Genomic DNA, 17,502 nt, shown 5'->3' with positions numbered 1-17,502 from the left:
GTGACATCATTTTTCACCTCGGACACATCGGGGGATAAGTGCCATGGTGGAGCCTCCCTGATGGTGATTGTTAATATTCCCAGAATTGTTCCTATGACAGGTAAGTGCACAGACCAGTATATACCAAATAATAACTTTATTATAGCAAAAACTAGATCTGAAATGTAAAATCTAGAATCTTCTGTACCACAAAATGGGATCATCTGTAAAAATAAGGTTCTATCATATAAAAGTCAGTCCGGCCGTCAGGTGGCAGTGCCAGGCGTCCTCAGTTCTTTGCATCTGGAAAGAAAAGATTTACAACATTGTTCTTCATGGGACTTTCATCCGGGAAGATGATAAAAAGAAAGACTTGGATGTGATGACGTGAACGCGACACGTGGGGCACGTCTGCTTCTTGCACAGCCACTTCTCAATGCACTGCGGAGGGAGACAGATGATGTTACCCTCTTGACATGTAGCCTTGGTCAGCGCTACAAATATTCTCTACATTGTACTGTACTGTATTCTCTGTATAACGTGATATTCACATATTTACACTAATGGAGAAAAAGTTCTAAAATTATTTTAAAAAGGATGAGTTCTTAAGTCCAAAGGTCTAAATTCTTGGCCCCAATGTAGCAGGGGCCACACCTACCATGTGCCATTTATAACACTGGTGTCTAAGAATGACAGCTATCTCTGAACTCCTATAGTTATACCCAGGGGCGTAACTATAGAGGGTGCAGGGGATGCGGTTGCACCTGGGCCCAGGAGCCTTAGGGGGCCCATACGGCCTTTCTTCTCCATATAGGGAGTCCAGTACTATGAATAAAGCATTATAGTTGGGGGCCCTGTTATAGGTTTTGCATTGGGGCCCAGAAGCTTCAAGTTATGTCTTTGTGCAGCATGGTTTAGGTATGGGTACGGGTACAGATACAGATAGAGGGGGGGGGGCCAGCTCACGTTTTGCATCAGGGTCCCTGAGTCTTTAGTTACGCCCCTGGTTATACCCCTGCATGAGTCTTCTAATCACATGTTTAATGACTAATAATTTTTTTTAATTGCACATTTAGGGGGTGATTAAAAAAATGAATGGGCGCAAACTCCAACAATAACGCTCCCCCATACTGTGGAAAGCTTTCCCGAAAAAATGGAGGCTGTTATAGCTGTAAAAGGGGACCATCTCCATATTAACATCCCTGGTTCTAGAATGGGATGTCCAACACGCTCATATTGCGTCATGATCAGGGGTCCACATACTCTTAGCTATATTACATATGTAACAAAGCTTAACCCAATGCTGATAACGTGATGCAACAGGAATTTTTTGTTCGCCTCCAACTGTACACAACATGGATGTGCAGAAGTGATGCAGTGTGGAATGTCCCTTAAAAGAAGTTGTACCAAGAAGGTAAGCCCTGTTTATTTGCCCTATTAGGACATATAAGCATCAAAGAGTGAGGACCCCCACTTAGGACCCCCTCTGTGAGCCAGAACAGAGAACCATTCAGTGAAAGCAGCTGCCATTCTAGCAATCTTTACCTATGCTGTAAGAGGTATTTTGGTTAGTGGATAAAGTTACACGTTTTCAACCATCCAATAGATGGGTACAAACTGATAGATCGGTTTGGGTCCATTCATTTTAATGAGGCTGATGAAAATAACCAAACATGGCACTCGCTATCTGTCTGTGTCATTGAGATGAATGGAACCGCTACTGTGCATGTGCATCCAGCAACCCATTCACCATTACAATAAAGAATTGGGAGAAGGGATCGTAAACTGTGAAATAGGGGGGACCCCCATTCTCAGGATAGGTGGGGGTCCAACCGCTGAGTGGATGGGTGAAAACTTGTAATTTTATCTACTGATCGCAATACCCCTTTGGAAGGGGTTATCCCAAAATAAACCATAGGATAGGTGATAAAAGTCTGATCGGTGGGGTCTCAAAGTTGAGACCCCCTACCAGTCCCAAGAAAGGAGGTCTTGTGTCCCCTTCTTGTCACTGTAAGCTTACTACCTCCACCATAGTGACATCAGCTTGAATGAAGCGGCAATTGCACATTTGCAGTGAAGCTCTATTCATTTAATTGGGTCTGACGAAAATAGCCAAATACAAGCACTCGGCTATCTGTGTCAGTCCTACTGAAAAATAATAGAGTGGTACCGTGTATGGGCAACCATCGCTTTATTCAATCTCCTCCTCATGGAGGGTGCAACAAGCCTGTAATGAGGAGAAGGGGGGAAAACAGGACCTCCGTTTTCAGGATCGTGGGGGTTTCAGATCAGTGATAAAAGTCAAATTTGGTACTGACCCTTTTAAATAACAGGATGGACATTTATCTGAAAGCCGATTCTCTCAGACTTTGTTGTCCAACATCAGGGCCTGACCTCACAAATGCTCTTGGTTAAATGGGTGCAAATTCCAACAATGACACTCCACCATATTGTGGAAAGCTTTCCCGGAAGAGTGGAGGCTGTTATAGCTGTAAAAGGGGACCATCTCCATATTAGCACCCATGGTTCTAGAATGAGATGTCCAACACGCTCATATTGCATTATGATCAGGGGTCCACATACTCTTAGCCATATTATGTACTAGCTGATATACCTGGCTTCGCCCGAGTTAATTTGGTACTGGTGTTTATCTGGTGTTTACACGGAAAATCTTATGAAGTCGTGGTTAATTTAGAGATACCGGGTAAAAAATATGTTCACCATTTTGCATGGTTCTTTGCGTTACCCAGGAAACACCACATGGAGGTAACCATGCGACATTTCCTTTATATAAAATGACATCGGGAAGTGAAAGAATTAGATTCCATACGTAAAATTTGGATGCTAATTCTTTTGCGCTTAGAATTGAATAATCGAGTTGGGACCCATTAACTTTTCCTATTTATGACATAGTCAATGCTCATGCCAAATTTCAAGTTTCTAGGACATCGGGAAATAAGAGAATTAGATTCCGTATGTAAAATTTGGATGCTAAGTCTTTTGCGCTTAGAATTGAATAATTGAGTTGGGACCCATTAACTTTTCCTATTTATGACATAGTCAATGCTCATGCCAAATTTCATGTTTCTACAACATCGGGAAGTTAGAGCATTAGATTACGCACGTAAAATTTGGACGCTAATTATTTTGCGCTAGAATTGAATAATCGAGTTGGGACCCATTAGCTTTTCCTATTTTAGACATAATCTATAATTGTGCCAAATTTCATGTTTCTACGACATTGGGAAGTGAGAGAATTAGATTCCGTACGTAAAATTTGGACGCTAGTTCTTTTGCTCTAGAATTGAATAATCGAGTTGTGACCCATTACCTTTTCCTATTTTGGACATAATTTATGCTTGTGCCACATTTCATGTTTCTACGACATCGGGAAGTTGGAGAATTAGTGGCGAGTCAGTCAGTCAGTGAGTCAGTGAGGGCTTTCGTCCTTATATATATAGATGGAACAAAGCTTACCCAACGCTGATAACTTGATGCAACAAGTTATCCTAACACAATGCAAGTCATTGAAGAGGCAAGGAAAAGTTTTGTGCCAAAGTTTATTCCCTAGTACTACAGCGCAGTGTCTGCTGATCCTATACTTTCTCAACTACATACATCTATGAAAGTTATGGAATTAATCGTATGTTGTCCATCTCCGTACCTCCTTATGGAATCTGTGTGAGCAGTGCAGTTCCCATAAACTGTCAGTGTGAAGGTCGTCGTGGCAAATAACACAGGGGTCCTCATCTTCATCCTTTAGAGGAGAACAAATCATTATCATTATAATTAGCATACACATTTACAAGGTCATGAACAAACAACACAGAGATGACACAGAACGTCCTGAGGCTACAATAGTCGCTCCTGGATGGCTGCCCAGTTCTAAATTAGCGCTGCCGAGTTTGAAAGCATTAACTATTTCATTAAGGTGTTCTGTTTCTTGATTGGTGGAAAACCAGACCCATTTATACTCTTTATCGGGAGATGAATTTTCAATCATTTTTACCAATGTTGATGTCGTTGTACTTGGGTGTCATTGCCATGTTTTATATACCCACATTGTTGTTAGGTATCATTGCTACGCTGTATGTACCCACATTGTGTTTGAGTATCATTGCTATGCTTTATGTACCCATGTTGCACTTGGTTTGGACCTGTGAGTCAAGGACAGACTCAAGACACTGCCATCAGTGCTAGTGAGTTGGCTCAGGTATGATGAAGCTGGCCATTGCCCCAACCCAGATATGGCATAAGTTGCTCTTTTTTTGGCACCAGTACTTGATGAACCTATGAAGGTTCAAGGAAAACGTTTTTGGAACCTCCCTTTCTCCATTATTCTTATTTTAGTGTTACATTGTAGTTATAAAGTACTTTGGTCTGTTGCTGGTATTGCCTGAATCCTTGAGGGCATCTTACATTCTTGTCCATTATGGGGACTACTCATATACTGATATAGATTTGCAGTGTTATTTGTGTCTGTTTTTGCACTGTTTATTGCCCCACTCTTTTATATTCTTAGCTCTATGCCCCCTTTTCTTCTGTTCTGTTGCTAATTAGGTTTGATTAGAGTCAGTTTTCAGTGTCAGGGTTGTTCTTTTCAGGGCAAGTACTCCATTGCGACAGGGTGTTTTGAAGTCAATGTCCCCCCAAATGTTTTTCCGTAACCCTTTTTCTATATTTGATGGTAATAAAAGGGTTGAGTGTTTGCCCTCCTTAGGTCCACTTAGTCTTCTCCTGGCTCTATCTCCTTTACTTTGGCACCTCGGAACATCAGAGCAGAGGAGACAGAGCCATATATTAAACAAGTAGACCTAAACTCTGCACTGAGGAGGACTTCTGGGATGCAAAGGGGGTACTATTACATTATGGGGGCACAAAGGAGACTCTATTAACTTACGGGGACACAAAAGGGGCACTATAACCTTAAGGGAGGGACATAGAGGGCACTATTACCTTGTGGAAGCAAAATAACTGTAGGGCACGGAAGTGTTTTAAAGGCAATGGCAAATGGGCATTAAGAGAACACTAAAAAAGAGAGAGGCACTAAATGGGCAATGAGGTCAATTGAACAGAAAGGGGCACTGAATAGTCAGACACTAAGGCCGCCTGCACACGGGTGGAAATCCCGCCGCGGGATTTCCCGCGGGATTTCCGCCACTGAAAGTTTGCATAGGAGTGCATTACAATACGCACTCCTATGCAGACGGCCGCGGTTTGGCCGCGCGAAATCTCGCGCGGCAAACAAACCGCGGCATGTCCTATTTTTGTGCGGGGCACGCACTCACCCGGCCGCCGGATCCGGTCTGCGCATGCGCCGGCTGCACGGCAGCCGGCACATGAAAGAGCCGGGGCCGCCAGGCGCGAGTGAGTACGCGCTCGTCCCTGCAGGCTCTCGGGTCGGGTCCCGCGGCGAGAATTCTCGCTGCCGGATCCGACCCGCTCGTGTGCAGGCGGCCTAAATGAGTAATAAACGGCAAATATGCATAAAGTTATTCAACCCCCCACCCCACCCCCCATTTGCAAATTGGGTTTATTTGGCAGATTTATAAACTTTCAGCTGTTAGGCAAAAAACAGACAAAAATAATTTAAATAGCTCAGTCTAACTATATGTAACAAGGGGCTTCTCCAAATTTAACCCAAAGGGGCTAATTGACTCTTGAAAATTCAACAGTTTTCTGGTGCAAATTGCGCCATAAAACTCTATAACATGCATTGCACTACATTTACTTTTGCTGTTTTAAGACCGTCTAGTCTAAGTTTGCAATAACTACTACACAAGATTAGTAAATAAGCCCCAAAATGCCAGTTTAATGACTACTGCTGTCTCAGAATTATGCAACCCCCTGAAAAGAAACCCTCATAGGAGCACACGTGCAAATCAGGTGTTGACTCAAGTACACCTAATGCAACTAATCAAGGACTTCATTACTTGCATCAGGTGTGTTTGAAATCATTCTGAAATTGCAGTAGCGTTGGATTTGGAGAAACTACTTGTTATATTAGTTATGCTGAGATAAATTGTTCTTATGTGATTGTTGTTCGGTTTTTTTGCAAACATTTGGACATTTGTGAATTTGGCAAATAAAAACCTAATTTGAAATGGGGGTTGGATAATTTTGATTGCAACTCTAGTAGGCTACATGCATGATATGGACTGACAGTAAACACATAACAGTGACATACATTGCACTACAATAGTGCCTCAACAACACCGTAGCCAGTGCTATGAAACCCAATAGGCTAAAAAGGAATCTTTTACTGGAAACCACCCACTATGGTAGCAGCTGTCAAGATAAATAAATCAGTTCTACTATGTGTACACTGAGCCTGTACTGTACATTCCTCTTAGTTATGTGAGTCAACTCTCTGTTGACCAGATAAGGAGAACTTCAATATTTGTTTGATCAATAGCTCTCAAGCCTCACATTGCTGCATCCTGTCCATAGTCATGGAGGCTGCAAAAATGATCACTTCGATCAACTAAAAGTACTAGTGGATAGTGTCAAGTATTTTCAAAGAGTATAAAGGGTTACTCTTCATGCAAGATGGAAATGGACATATTAATATGGGTGGGAAGCTGCTGCAATAGAAATATAAGACCCTTAGAAATATAAGATCCTGTTCACACTGGCTTCCATTACTGGATGACCCATGGCATATTTCTACAAATGTTTAGTTATGAAGTTATAAAATAATATTAAATATTGTGGAACTGGGAATCGAGACTCTCAACTGGAGCTCCAAAGTTATAGAGGGATTAAAGTTATACATCTGTAGCAGTTTCAGGCACTAGGTTGGAGCCTCAACAGTAGTAACCGCAGGTCTGAAGAGTAGTCAGGGAAGAGCCAGGAATCAGCAATGGGAGGTCTCTGTTTGCAGTACAGATGGATGAGGCAGGTAACATTGTCAGGAGGGAAGCCAGGGTTCAGCAATGGGAGGTCTTGGTTTGCAGTATAGATGATGAAGTGGGTAACATAGTCAGAAGGGAAGCCAGAAGTCGGTATCAGGAGGTGGAGCAAAATAATCATACAAGGAGGGAGTGGCAAGGTCAGGCTTCAATAATGAACCTAATCAGGAACCGGATGGAGCTAGGACAGGGACTGGGTTTGCAGGATATGGGAACAAGGCAAAAGGTATGCAGGAGAACTGGCCAAAGGGCTGGATGGCTCAATAAGAAGGGCTACTGCTTGGAGTGCAATAATCCCTCCTAAATCTCAATTTATCTCAATAATTCCTCCTAAATCTCACACCATAAAGAGCTAGAAGAACAGTGGGATTCCTATCACTTAGAAAGTGGTCCTACTGCGCTGTGTGATTATGTCAAGGCGTTTCGTCACTACCACTGAAAACTGCATTGTGATGGAACCCCTGAACGGAAGCAAACAGAACCATTCACTTACATAAGTAAAACTGACACCACTTTAGTGTCCATTTTACAAGGGCTTAGTTCAGAGGTGTAACTTGAAGCTCCTGAGCCCCAATGCAAAACCTAGAACGGGCCCCCCAACTATAATGCCTTATTCATAGTACTGGGCTCCCTAAATGGAGAAGAGAGGCCTTATGGGCCCCCTAAGGCTCCTGGGCCCGGGTGCAACCGCATCCCCTATAGTTACGCCCCTGGCTCAGTTAATTTCTGTTATATTTAGAGCCTGGGCTGGCATCAGCATGCAGAAAATATTGGTAGATGCTGGAGCCCACTGAACTTGGAGGGCCCACTCAAGGGTGGAATTGTTGCAGTCCTCATTCTTCCAGATCAATTGTATCCGCATCTTACAGACACAGATGCAATTGACTACGACAGCAGCACTGTAGAAAGCTGAGCTCTTCCTAATCTGCCATCCAATGCCTTTTCCGTCATACAGGCGGCACGATGATGTCATCACGTCACCTGTATCGTGATGCTGACCAGAAGAGGCGAAGGTAAAGGATGGAGGATGCCATGGGAGTGTGATAGCAGTCACTGAGTTTATTCCACAGCCCAACATCATTCCACAGCACAGTAAATAATGCTCCCTTATACTTCTAGGTGATTATACAATATAAAAAACTTTAATACATTCAAAGCCTTTGAAATTTATAAGACGTCTATAATCCATAGCTTACATAAACAGCATTGTAAAAAATAATTGCCCCTTCTAATGGTGCCCTTTTGTCACACTCAATGACTTCTAATCATTATACAAAATCAATTAATTAATTTTGGGACCAAATCTAATGCCAATATTATCCAGGATAAAATATTAATTGCCCCCACCCACACACACATATACCAGGGGTGTAACTATAGTGGGTGCCTTATGAGCCCTGTAGCCTTAAAGTAGCCTTAAAGTGGCCCTCTCTTTTCCATATGAGGAGACCAGTATGATAAATGAAGCATTATAGTTGGGGCCCCTGCTACAGGTTTTGCATGGGGGGGCCCATCAGCTGTAGAAAAATTTAACCCAACGCTGATAATCTTAACACAATGAAAGCCATTGAAAAGCTATTGAAACTGGAAGAAAAAAGGTTGTTTATTTAACACATTGAAGGTGTTGTCCAATTATCGGAAAACAGTGTCCCATAACGCCAACGGTGCAGAACGGGCAGTGGTGGTGTAGCTTCGGATTGGCTGCAGCAGTCATGTGATATTCTTTAACAATGAACACCGGGAGGATGCCAAGGTAACAGTGCTGGATCATGGCGGCAATGAATGGGTGCGTTTATTTAAGTGCAGTTGGGCTCAGATCATAGGGGAATGTTTTCCAGTAACCAGACAAGCCCTTTAAGTGTTGCTTGCTCTGTTATAGGGGGCACTGTGGTATGGAGCACTAGCTGGCACTACGATGATGGCTCTGCAGACCTATGGGAACCCGTCATCAGTACATTGGATTCAACTGACAATTTTATATCTGTGCCCATGAATTTCCTGCCCATGCACATGTACACAGTTGCCCAAATCCTGCAAATGGCCCATTTAGCAAGGCCAGATATGTGTACCATTGTGTATATACCATGTGGCGACATTGTACAATACTTGACACAAAAAAGAACGTGGGACTGAATCACAATGTTACATACTAACATAGAAACACAGAGTGGATAATAACAGGAGGTAAGATCATCCTGCCCACAGGGAGCTCACAATTTGGACATATACATGGAAGGAAAACACAATGTTATCAGCTTTGATACAAGTCCAGAAACCTGAAGGTGAAGGTGGATCAGGTGCGATTCCGTGTGCCCAGGATTCTCCCGGGAGGAAGACAACAGGACGTGAGATGAGGTCAACTAGTCATTAAAATGCTTGTTAGTCAAGAGAACAGTGATTGCCATAGACCGTGCACAAACTAACACATCATAACTCTTTGCGTTTACCAGCCACCACCTTCAGGACACTAAGCCATCATCATGTTGTAATACAGTTGGGTTTAGTTTAGTAATGATGCCCTTGTAACGAGCGCCATTAACAAGAGAACAAAGTTACACTTAGGGCTTAAACAGATGAGCATGATACGCCGCCGATTATGCGGGTGGGGATTTCCTGCTCGCATAACGCGGATAATGGGACCCATTGATTTCGATGGATTCATTCTCACTTTTTTCATTTGTGGGCACAACAAAATAGGGCCTGCCCTATCTTGTGCGTTTTTGCGCACCAAAGAGCTTCATAGGGATATATAGGAGGTACACAAACACACACATCTGCCCACGCAGGTGGGGGCTAAACGCAGTGCTTACCTCCGATCGACCGCACCGTGTAAGGCAAATTAGCCTTTTAATTTAAGGTGGAGTAATTCCCCCGCCTGTGGGGATGAGCGGTGCCTGTGCAAATACACTCCGTACTAGAGCAGGAACGAGTGCTAAATACACTCGTTCACTATGCAAAAAAATTGCGCAGGAGCGGGCATATTACATTACACGCTCGTCTGTCAAAGTTCTTAGGGTGCTTTTAGATGAAACGATTATCATTCAAAAGAACTAAAGTGAACGATACTCGGTCAATCTAAACGCGAGCCAATGACTGAACGAGAATCATGCGCTTCTTGTTCGTCATTCAGTTTCTGCAGGGCTAAAAGTCATCGTTGACTCATTCATTTGTCGTTCAGTGTGGACACTTCTCATTCAATGTTTCACCTAGCGAATGTGTCACGATGAATCTGATGACGTCATCAGCTGGTTCGCTCGTGCAAAGGAGAATAGTGCAGGGTAAAAGGAGCCTTCCAGGGGATGAGCCCGAGACTGATCTCCAGTGGCATCAGATGTATGCGCAGTATATTGTCCTCATCTTCATATGCGCAAAGCATATGATCTCAGTGCCGCTCTGCAGTAAATTATACCGCCTCTTTTACAGCTAGTGGGGATACGGCCGCTCATCACAGGGGCATCTGAATCCCAGCTGCTTGATGGAATACTGGTGATTTGGTGGCCCCAGAGATGCTGGCAGGTACCCTACAAGTATTTAAACATTAAGTAACCACAATGTACAGAGAAATGTTACATTGTTATAAGTGCTACAGTAACAATTCGTTTCTCTATAACACAAGGCAGGTTAAGTAGCAAAGCATGGCAGCCAAAAAAACACACAAAATTAGCTGAATGGCTCCATTCACATTTGTGCCGGAAGCTTTGGCGCAGATCAGGCACATAATGGCAGATGAAATAGCACAGCAAGCTGTTCCAAGGAGTCTCTGTTAGTGAGTAGTGGTTCGCACTGTGGTTCGCGGGAGTCCCAGAGTCTTAGCAGAGGCTTTATAACCCATTTCATACTGGTAGATACCAAAGACTTGGAATCTCTTTTGAACATGGCACCATGTGCAGCTTTTTGAGATCTTCTAGCCAACGTCAAACCAAGCAGGTTCTAACCAAGGCTGGACAAATATCTGTCTGGGATGACTTAGTGAATCCTGTACTGAGCAGGGGGTTGGAGCCGATGACCCCGGAGGTCCCTTCCAACTCTACCAGTCTAGGATTCTATTCTATGTAAGCAATGTGTAGACTCAGATGCCAAATGAATATGATTGACTGGTAAATTTAGTAGCTAAGGGGGCAATAGTTACTTCTCACAGAGGGGCAGGTATGGCTGAACAGAATTCTGTGATTACTTGGGTTATCTCTGTCTAATATTAAAAATGACCTGAAACATCCAAGTGTAACAAAGAGGTAAAACAGGGGGCAAATACTTCTTCACAACACAAGAGAAGGAAGGAAGGGATGGAGGGAAGGAGGAAAGGAAGTAAAGAAGGAAGGAAGGGATGGAGGGAAGAACGATGCAGAAAAAGAGATGAAAATAAGAAGAAAGGAAGGGAAGAAGGGATTGAGGGAAGGGAGGAAGAAGAAAAGAGGAAAGGAGGGGAAAGTTATGTATGGAGGGAACAAAAAAGGGGAAGAAAGGGAGAGGAAACAATTTAGGGAAGGAAGGAAGAAAGCTAGAAAAGGCAAAGGAAGAGGAAGAATGAATGAAGAAAGAAGAAGAAAGGAAGAGAGAAGATGGAAATGAGGAAAATAGGAAGGAAAGAAGAAAGGGAGGAAGGCAAATAAAGAACAAAGGAAGGAAGGTAGAGAGGAAGTAAAGGAAAAATGAGGGGAAAAATGGAAGAAGGGAGAGAGAGAGGGGGATGAAAAATCAGGGAAAGAAGGAAGAAGAGAGAGACAATGAGGAAAAGAGGAAGGAAGGAGCAAAAGAAGGGAAGGAAGGAAGAGGGGGAAGAATGAGGAAGGGAAAGTAGGAATAGAGAAAAGAGAGAATAGAGGAACGGAAAGGAAGCATGAAGGGAGAATGTTCTTTCCTTCCTTCCGTCTATTCCTCAAAGGAAGGAAGAGAGGGAGGAAGATAGAAAATGAGGAAAATAGGAAGGAAAGAAGAAAGGGAGGAAGGGAAAGAAAGAACAAAGGAAGGAAGGTAGAGAGGAAGTAAAGGAAGAATGACAGGGGAAAGGAATGAAGGGAGAGAGAGAGGGGAAGGAAGAATGAGGCAAAGAAGGAAGAAGAGAGTGAGACAATATGAGGAAAAGAAGGAAGGAAAGAAGCTAGGAAAGAGAGAAAGAAAGAGAGGACGAATGAGGAAAAATGGAAAGAAGGAGGGAATAGAGGGAAAAAGGAAGGAAGAGAGGGAGGATGGAAGGAAGGATCTAGGGATCTCATGAGATGCATGTCTTATTTCTGATTTTCTCATCACTGTGAAAAAACAATTCTGCTGAATAATAAATAGCTGCCCTGAGTGAAATTCAAAGAAGGAAGTAACAGAGGTGACGTCACACAAGATATCAGATAGTCAGCGTCACACAAGATATCAGATAGTCAGCGGCTGTAATCTGGAAACTATATGGATATGTGTAACCCTTGTCCTCTGTAGTTAGGAGTGACTCCGTCAATAAACAGTACGAGTACACAGGCTTCTTTTATAAGGTTTATTGTTGGTTTATAAGAATACAGCGTTGTGAGGCACAGAGTAATGTGAGCAGCGCACAATATATGACAATACACACAAAACATTGCTCTCCATACTGTAAAGGTATAACTCGGCTATAAACGCATATACTGGACGGCAATCATGAAAACAAGACTACAATTATAGACTTATTTGCTAAGCATTTACAAGATACAGGCATTTCTGTTATATACCAATGGGATATATATGTAACTGCCATGAGCAGGACCTTATGAGTGCCAGATTATCATATTCTGGATCACTGAATGCTCATAGAAAAGTATATAAAATCTTAAAGACAGCCCAAAGTACAATGCAAAATCTGCTAGCGCTCATATTACAATTAGCTTAAAAATTAGAAAAATCTGTGGAAATAGGAAGTTAATATTGCAGTGTGACCCCCAGTGAATGAGCATATATTACAATTAGAGATGAGGGAGCATACTCGCTAAGAGCAATTGCTCGAGCGAGCATTGCCCTTAGCGAGTACCTGCCCGCTCGAGACAAAAGGTTCGAGTGCCGGCGCGGGGGAGCGGTGAGTAGTGGCAGTCAGCAGGGAGGAGCGGGGGGGGAGAGAGAGATCTCCCCTCCGTTCCTCCCCGGTCTTCCCCGCAGCTCCCTGCCCGCCGCTGGCACCCGAACCTTTTGTCTCGAGCGGGCAGGTACTCGCTAAGGGCAATGCTCGCTCGAGCAATTTCCCTTAGCGAGTATACTCGCTCATCACTAATTACAATTAGAGATGAGCGAGTATGCTCGCTAAGGCACATTACTCGAGCGAGTAGTGCCTTAGCCGAGTATCTCCCCGCTCGTCTCCAAAGATTTGGGGGCCAGCGCAGGTGACAGGTGAGTTGCGGCGGGTATACTCGCTCATCTCTAATTACAATATTATATTAACTAACTGAATTCTGCACAGTTTAGTTTTTCTTCTATGTTGAATCACTAAAGAGAGTCTGTTGTAAAAGCAAACTTTTTCCAATGTTGGCAAGGGCACATGCAGGATTTTTGTCAGTGGGTCTCCAAATGCCACACTTCTTTATAGGGGCCCATTTAATGCAGAACTCTACACAATAAAATGCCATCTACTGATTTGTACAGATCTCAAATAACTCAATGAGAAATCTCCCCCTAGTGGCTGCAGCATGAAAAATATACTTTTATGCTTCACCAAAGGAAGCAGCATTAAAAAACAAAATACTAGAAACTTCCAAGTTATGGTCACCTCGGCTTTAAAGATATTGTACAGTTTAAAAAGCCCATTTTTCTACACCTGATTAGTGAATTCTGAAATTATAGAAGGGGGTCCTCTATTCAGAATCCTTACCTAAAGAGAGTAGAGCAATTATAAAGAGCGTCTCTCTCTGGAGGACCCATCATGTCTTGTACTACACAGACAACATATTGTTGTGAATGGACACTATGTAATATCTAATTTCACCTGCGGGGGCACTGCAGGGAGGTTGAATACTTACTGACAGATTTTCCAACCAATTACAGTAGATGTGTGGGGTCATGGTGGCCACATGGCCTGCTGTAAGGTCCAACTACAAGTAGCAGGGATAATATAAAACCTCAAAACATCCCAATTTTGGCATAAAATGCTGCTTGTGCTAAAATAGCAACCTTTTGGTGCCAGAATTCTGGTGAAAGAGAATTAATACATTCTACCTATAGCTATATATGGGATTATGGTATTTGGAGTATCCGTAAGGTGGTGGTGGAGGATAGAGAGGCGAGACTGCAAGCTTGGTGGCCGAAAGTAGTCGTGGTTCCTGGAATCCTCTGGGGTGTGATGCACTAGACGGAGCTGCGGAGAAGTGAGAGAGTAAGCTGACCCTTACAGGACAACAGGTCCACCTAATAGGCAGGCTCAAGGAAAGCAGGAGGGGATCCTTGCCTTCCGCCACCATCGATAGTCAGTCCGGCTTCTTTGTTTCCACCACCAACAATGGCAGGAACTGGTCCCAGGACAGCCTATGTGTGAGTAGACCCACTGAATGGGAGGATGGATACTCAAAGAGTCTCTATGTGTGAGATCCCGGCTGAGGCTCACCTGTGTTGATTTCTACTAATCGGCACTGTGCTGGCAACATAGAGACTTTGAGACTTTGTAGTTTACCTGCGGCCTAAGTAAGGCCTGGACATAAACCCTCTTTTCTCATTTATATTTCCCTGACTCCTGCGGCCCGACTAAGGCTTCCTATGGAACGGTTCTATTAAATTAAGAGTTTTAGTAATCAGCATAAAGATGCGCGAGACTCTATCATCCAGAGTTACCCGCGTGGCATCCGATGGGTGGCTAAGCCTGGAATTGTATTTAAAGCGAAGTGACAACGACAATGCCCCAATTTAGCTTGGCCCGATCGAGCACACGATAGCCTCATGACCCTGGTCCCAGCATATGATGATAACTCCCGCCTGGGTAGCGGCCCCAGTGCAGACCAATCTCTCAGATCCTATTGCATTTCCGGTTTGATCTGAATCACCAGCCTCTGGAGGGAGCCTTCACAAAAGGAAGGGCCCCTCACAAAATCACCGTGCAGCACCCTGATACATATGAGCCCTAATAAAGCTGAGAGCCTGCACCCACAAAACAGCCACCTATACTGGCACATGCAAATTCAGGGGAGCGGCTATCCTTGTGGTCAATATTCACATTCTGTGTACTACATGTTGGGCACCAAATTCTGCAGCAGGCTGTGCTGTTTGTCTGCTGAAATGGACATGATGGACCCCATTAGAGGCAATAAAGTCTGTTGACCATCATCCGTGCCAATTATGTGCCGAATTCGGCACTTAATTCTTTTCTTGCTTAGCTTTTATTACAGAATCCAACAAGGGGAAACACTATGACTGCCTTCTTTGTGCAGTGTACTACCTGTAGCCGTGCTCCTAATGAGTTTGTGTTATGGGTATTGCAGTACATTATAATGGGTTTATTCAAAGGTTGCTTGCTTTTTCTTACCGCGAAACTGTATCAAAACAGTATGGGTTTGCAAAACTGTAGCATTGTGATTAGAGATGAGCGAGTATACTCGCTAAGGCACATTACTCGAGCGAGTAGTGCCTTAGCCGAGTATCTCCCCGCTCGTCTCTAAAGATTCGGGGGCCTGCGCCGGTGACAGGTGAGTTGCGGCAGGGAGGGGAGAGAGGGAGAGAGATCTCCGCTCCGTTTCCTCCCCGCTCTCCCCCACCGCTCCCCGCCCCCCGCCGCCCCCCGAATCTTTAGAGAAGAGCGGGGAAATACTCGGCTAAGGCACTACTCGCTCGAGTAATGTGCCTTAGCGAGTATACTCGCTCATCTCTAATTATGATGTGATTTTGTAGTAAATATAGTTTAAAAAAAAACACGTATAGATGGTTTCACATCTGCGTTGCATCCTGCGGTCGGAGGTCCCTTCGCAGATCCAGCACAGTATACTGGGCAGTATAATTCCAGGCAGCTGAACAGACCTCACTATGGTCAACTGGATCTGTTTGGTGCTGTTTAATTCCGTCATAAGACGGAGCCGATTGGCCAGGGGATCCCCCTTTCCTGCTACCCAAACGGAGCAGGAGACCCGGAACCCCCGACGCAGATGTGAAGCCAACTGCACAGTCTGAAAAAAATCTAATATTATAGTAATCCAAGCAGGGACAGCCTTTTATATGACAACTCGTATTACGCACAACTGACATAAAATACAATCATGGAAAGTCTAAAAAAATCTAAACAAAAAGCACATTTCTTCCATAAAGCGCATTTTTCTCATCAAGCACTTTTTACAGTCTGTAATATAGTTATCGTTTAGGCTGGTTTCCCACAAGCGTGTTATAGCCGCATTTACGCATCTGTAACATAATCGAGATTCCTGACTCCATCGCAGGTCTACTGATCCAAACTCAGTGCACCATATATACTTGTGATGCTCTGAGTTCAGGTAAGTAGACCCGAAGTGGGACCAGGATACTCGTCCATATTGCAGGTACATAACTGCGTCCATGATAAGCCTATTGTGGGAAACTGGCCTGTTAAACAGTTCTAGACTTTGGCACAGAGAGTTAGGGCTCATTCACATGGGGAGCTAGGCGCAGAAATATCACGCACTTAAAAATCACGCGGCTATTAGAACCAATGGTTTCCAATGGGAACGTTCAGATTCCTTAATCCGAACGTTCCCATAGGAAACCATTGGTTTTAATAGCCGCCCGTGATTTTTGCACGCCTAGCTCCCCGTGTTAAAGAGGCCTTCATCATCGATATACAAGGCTATACATGGTATAAAACATATAACAGACGACCTTCATTATTAGATCTGATCACATGACATGTTGGGGGTCCTGCAGCTCCATAATGAAGTTCTCAATAGCTCTAAACTAGAGATGAGCGAGTATACTCATATCACATTACTCGAGCGAGTAGTGCCTTAGCCGAGTATCTCCCCGCTCGTCTCTAAAGATTTGGTGACCGGTGGGGGGCGGGGAGCGGCGGGGGAGAGCGGGGAGGAACGGAGGGAAGATCTCCCTCTCTCCCCCCCGCATCCCCCTGCTCACCGCCGCAACTCACCTGTCACCCGCGCCGGCCCCCAAATCTTTAGAGACGAGCGGGCAGATACTCGACTAAGGCACTACTTGCTCGAGTAATGAGCCTTAGCGAGTATACTCGCTCATCTCTACTCTAAACCCTTTCTGTACTTTGGAGAGATTTCCATCACAGCACTTGCAACAAATCTCTATTCGGGTGCGTTCACACGTTGCGGAAACGCTGCCGAAAATCCGCAGGGATCTGCTGTAACTGTACTGTACCTCTAAGGCCGGTGTTACACTAACGTATTTGAGTAGTGTTCTTCGTGCGCAAAATTTGCATGCACAATACTCAGTGGATTTGTTACATTAATTGCCAATTTCAATGAATGGTCGCACGTTTTTATGTGCGCACAAACGAATAGCATGTGCAAAAATGACAGTAAAACACTCATATGTGCGCACAAGTACGCAAAGCAAATAAATGCACTTATGCCGTGTGACACCGGCCAACCTATGGTTTTGCTGCATTTCCACTGTGTAATTTCCGCAACATGTGAACGCACCCTTAAAGGGATTGTCATATTATAGACATTGGAGGTGTATCACTAGA

The 17,502-nt window shown here is 44.0% G+C and overlaps 1 protein-coding gene across 1 annotated transcript in view; it reads right to left on the bottom strand.

The window, feature by feature from the left end:
• Nucleotides 1-211: 211 nt before the first annotated feature.
• The window catches only part of LNP1 (leukemia NUP98 fusion partner 1), a 48,304-nt gene continuing 31,013 nt past the window's right edge, over nt 212-17,502 (bottom strand). Inside the window, exons 4-5 of the mRNA XM_066598536.1 lie at nt 3,644-3,736; nt 212-420 (exon numbers count right to left, since the gene is read on the bottom strand). Coding sequence (XP_066454633.1) covers nt 313-420; nt 3,644-3,736 — 201 coding nt within the window. The 3' untranslated portion in view covers nt 212-312. The remainder of the gene's footprint in view (nt 421-3,643; nt 3,737-17,502) is intronic.

The sequence above is a fragment of the Eleutherodactylus coqui genome, chromosome 4, assembly GCF_035609145.1.
Source record: "Eleutherodactylus coqui strain aEleCoq1 chromosome 4, aEleCoq1.hap1, whole genome shotgun sequence".
Taxonomy (NCBI): Eukaryota; Metazoa; Chordata; class Amphibia; order Anura; family Eleutherodactylidae; genus Eleutherodactylus; species Eleutherodactylus coqui.
The sequence above is the reverse complement of the archived record's forward strand: the minus strand, read 5'-3'. Positions and strand labels throughout refer to the sequence as shown.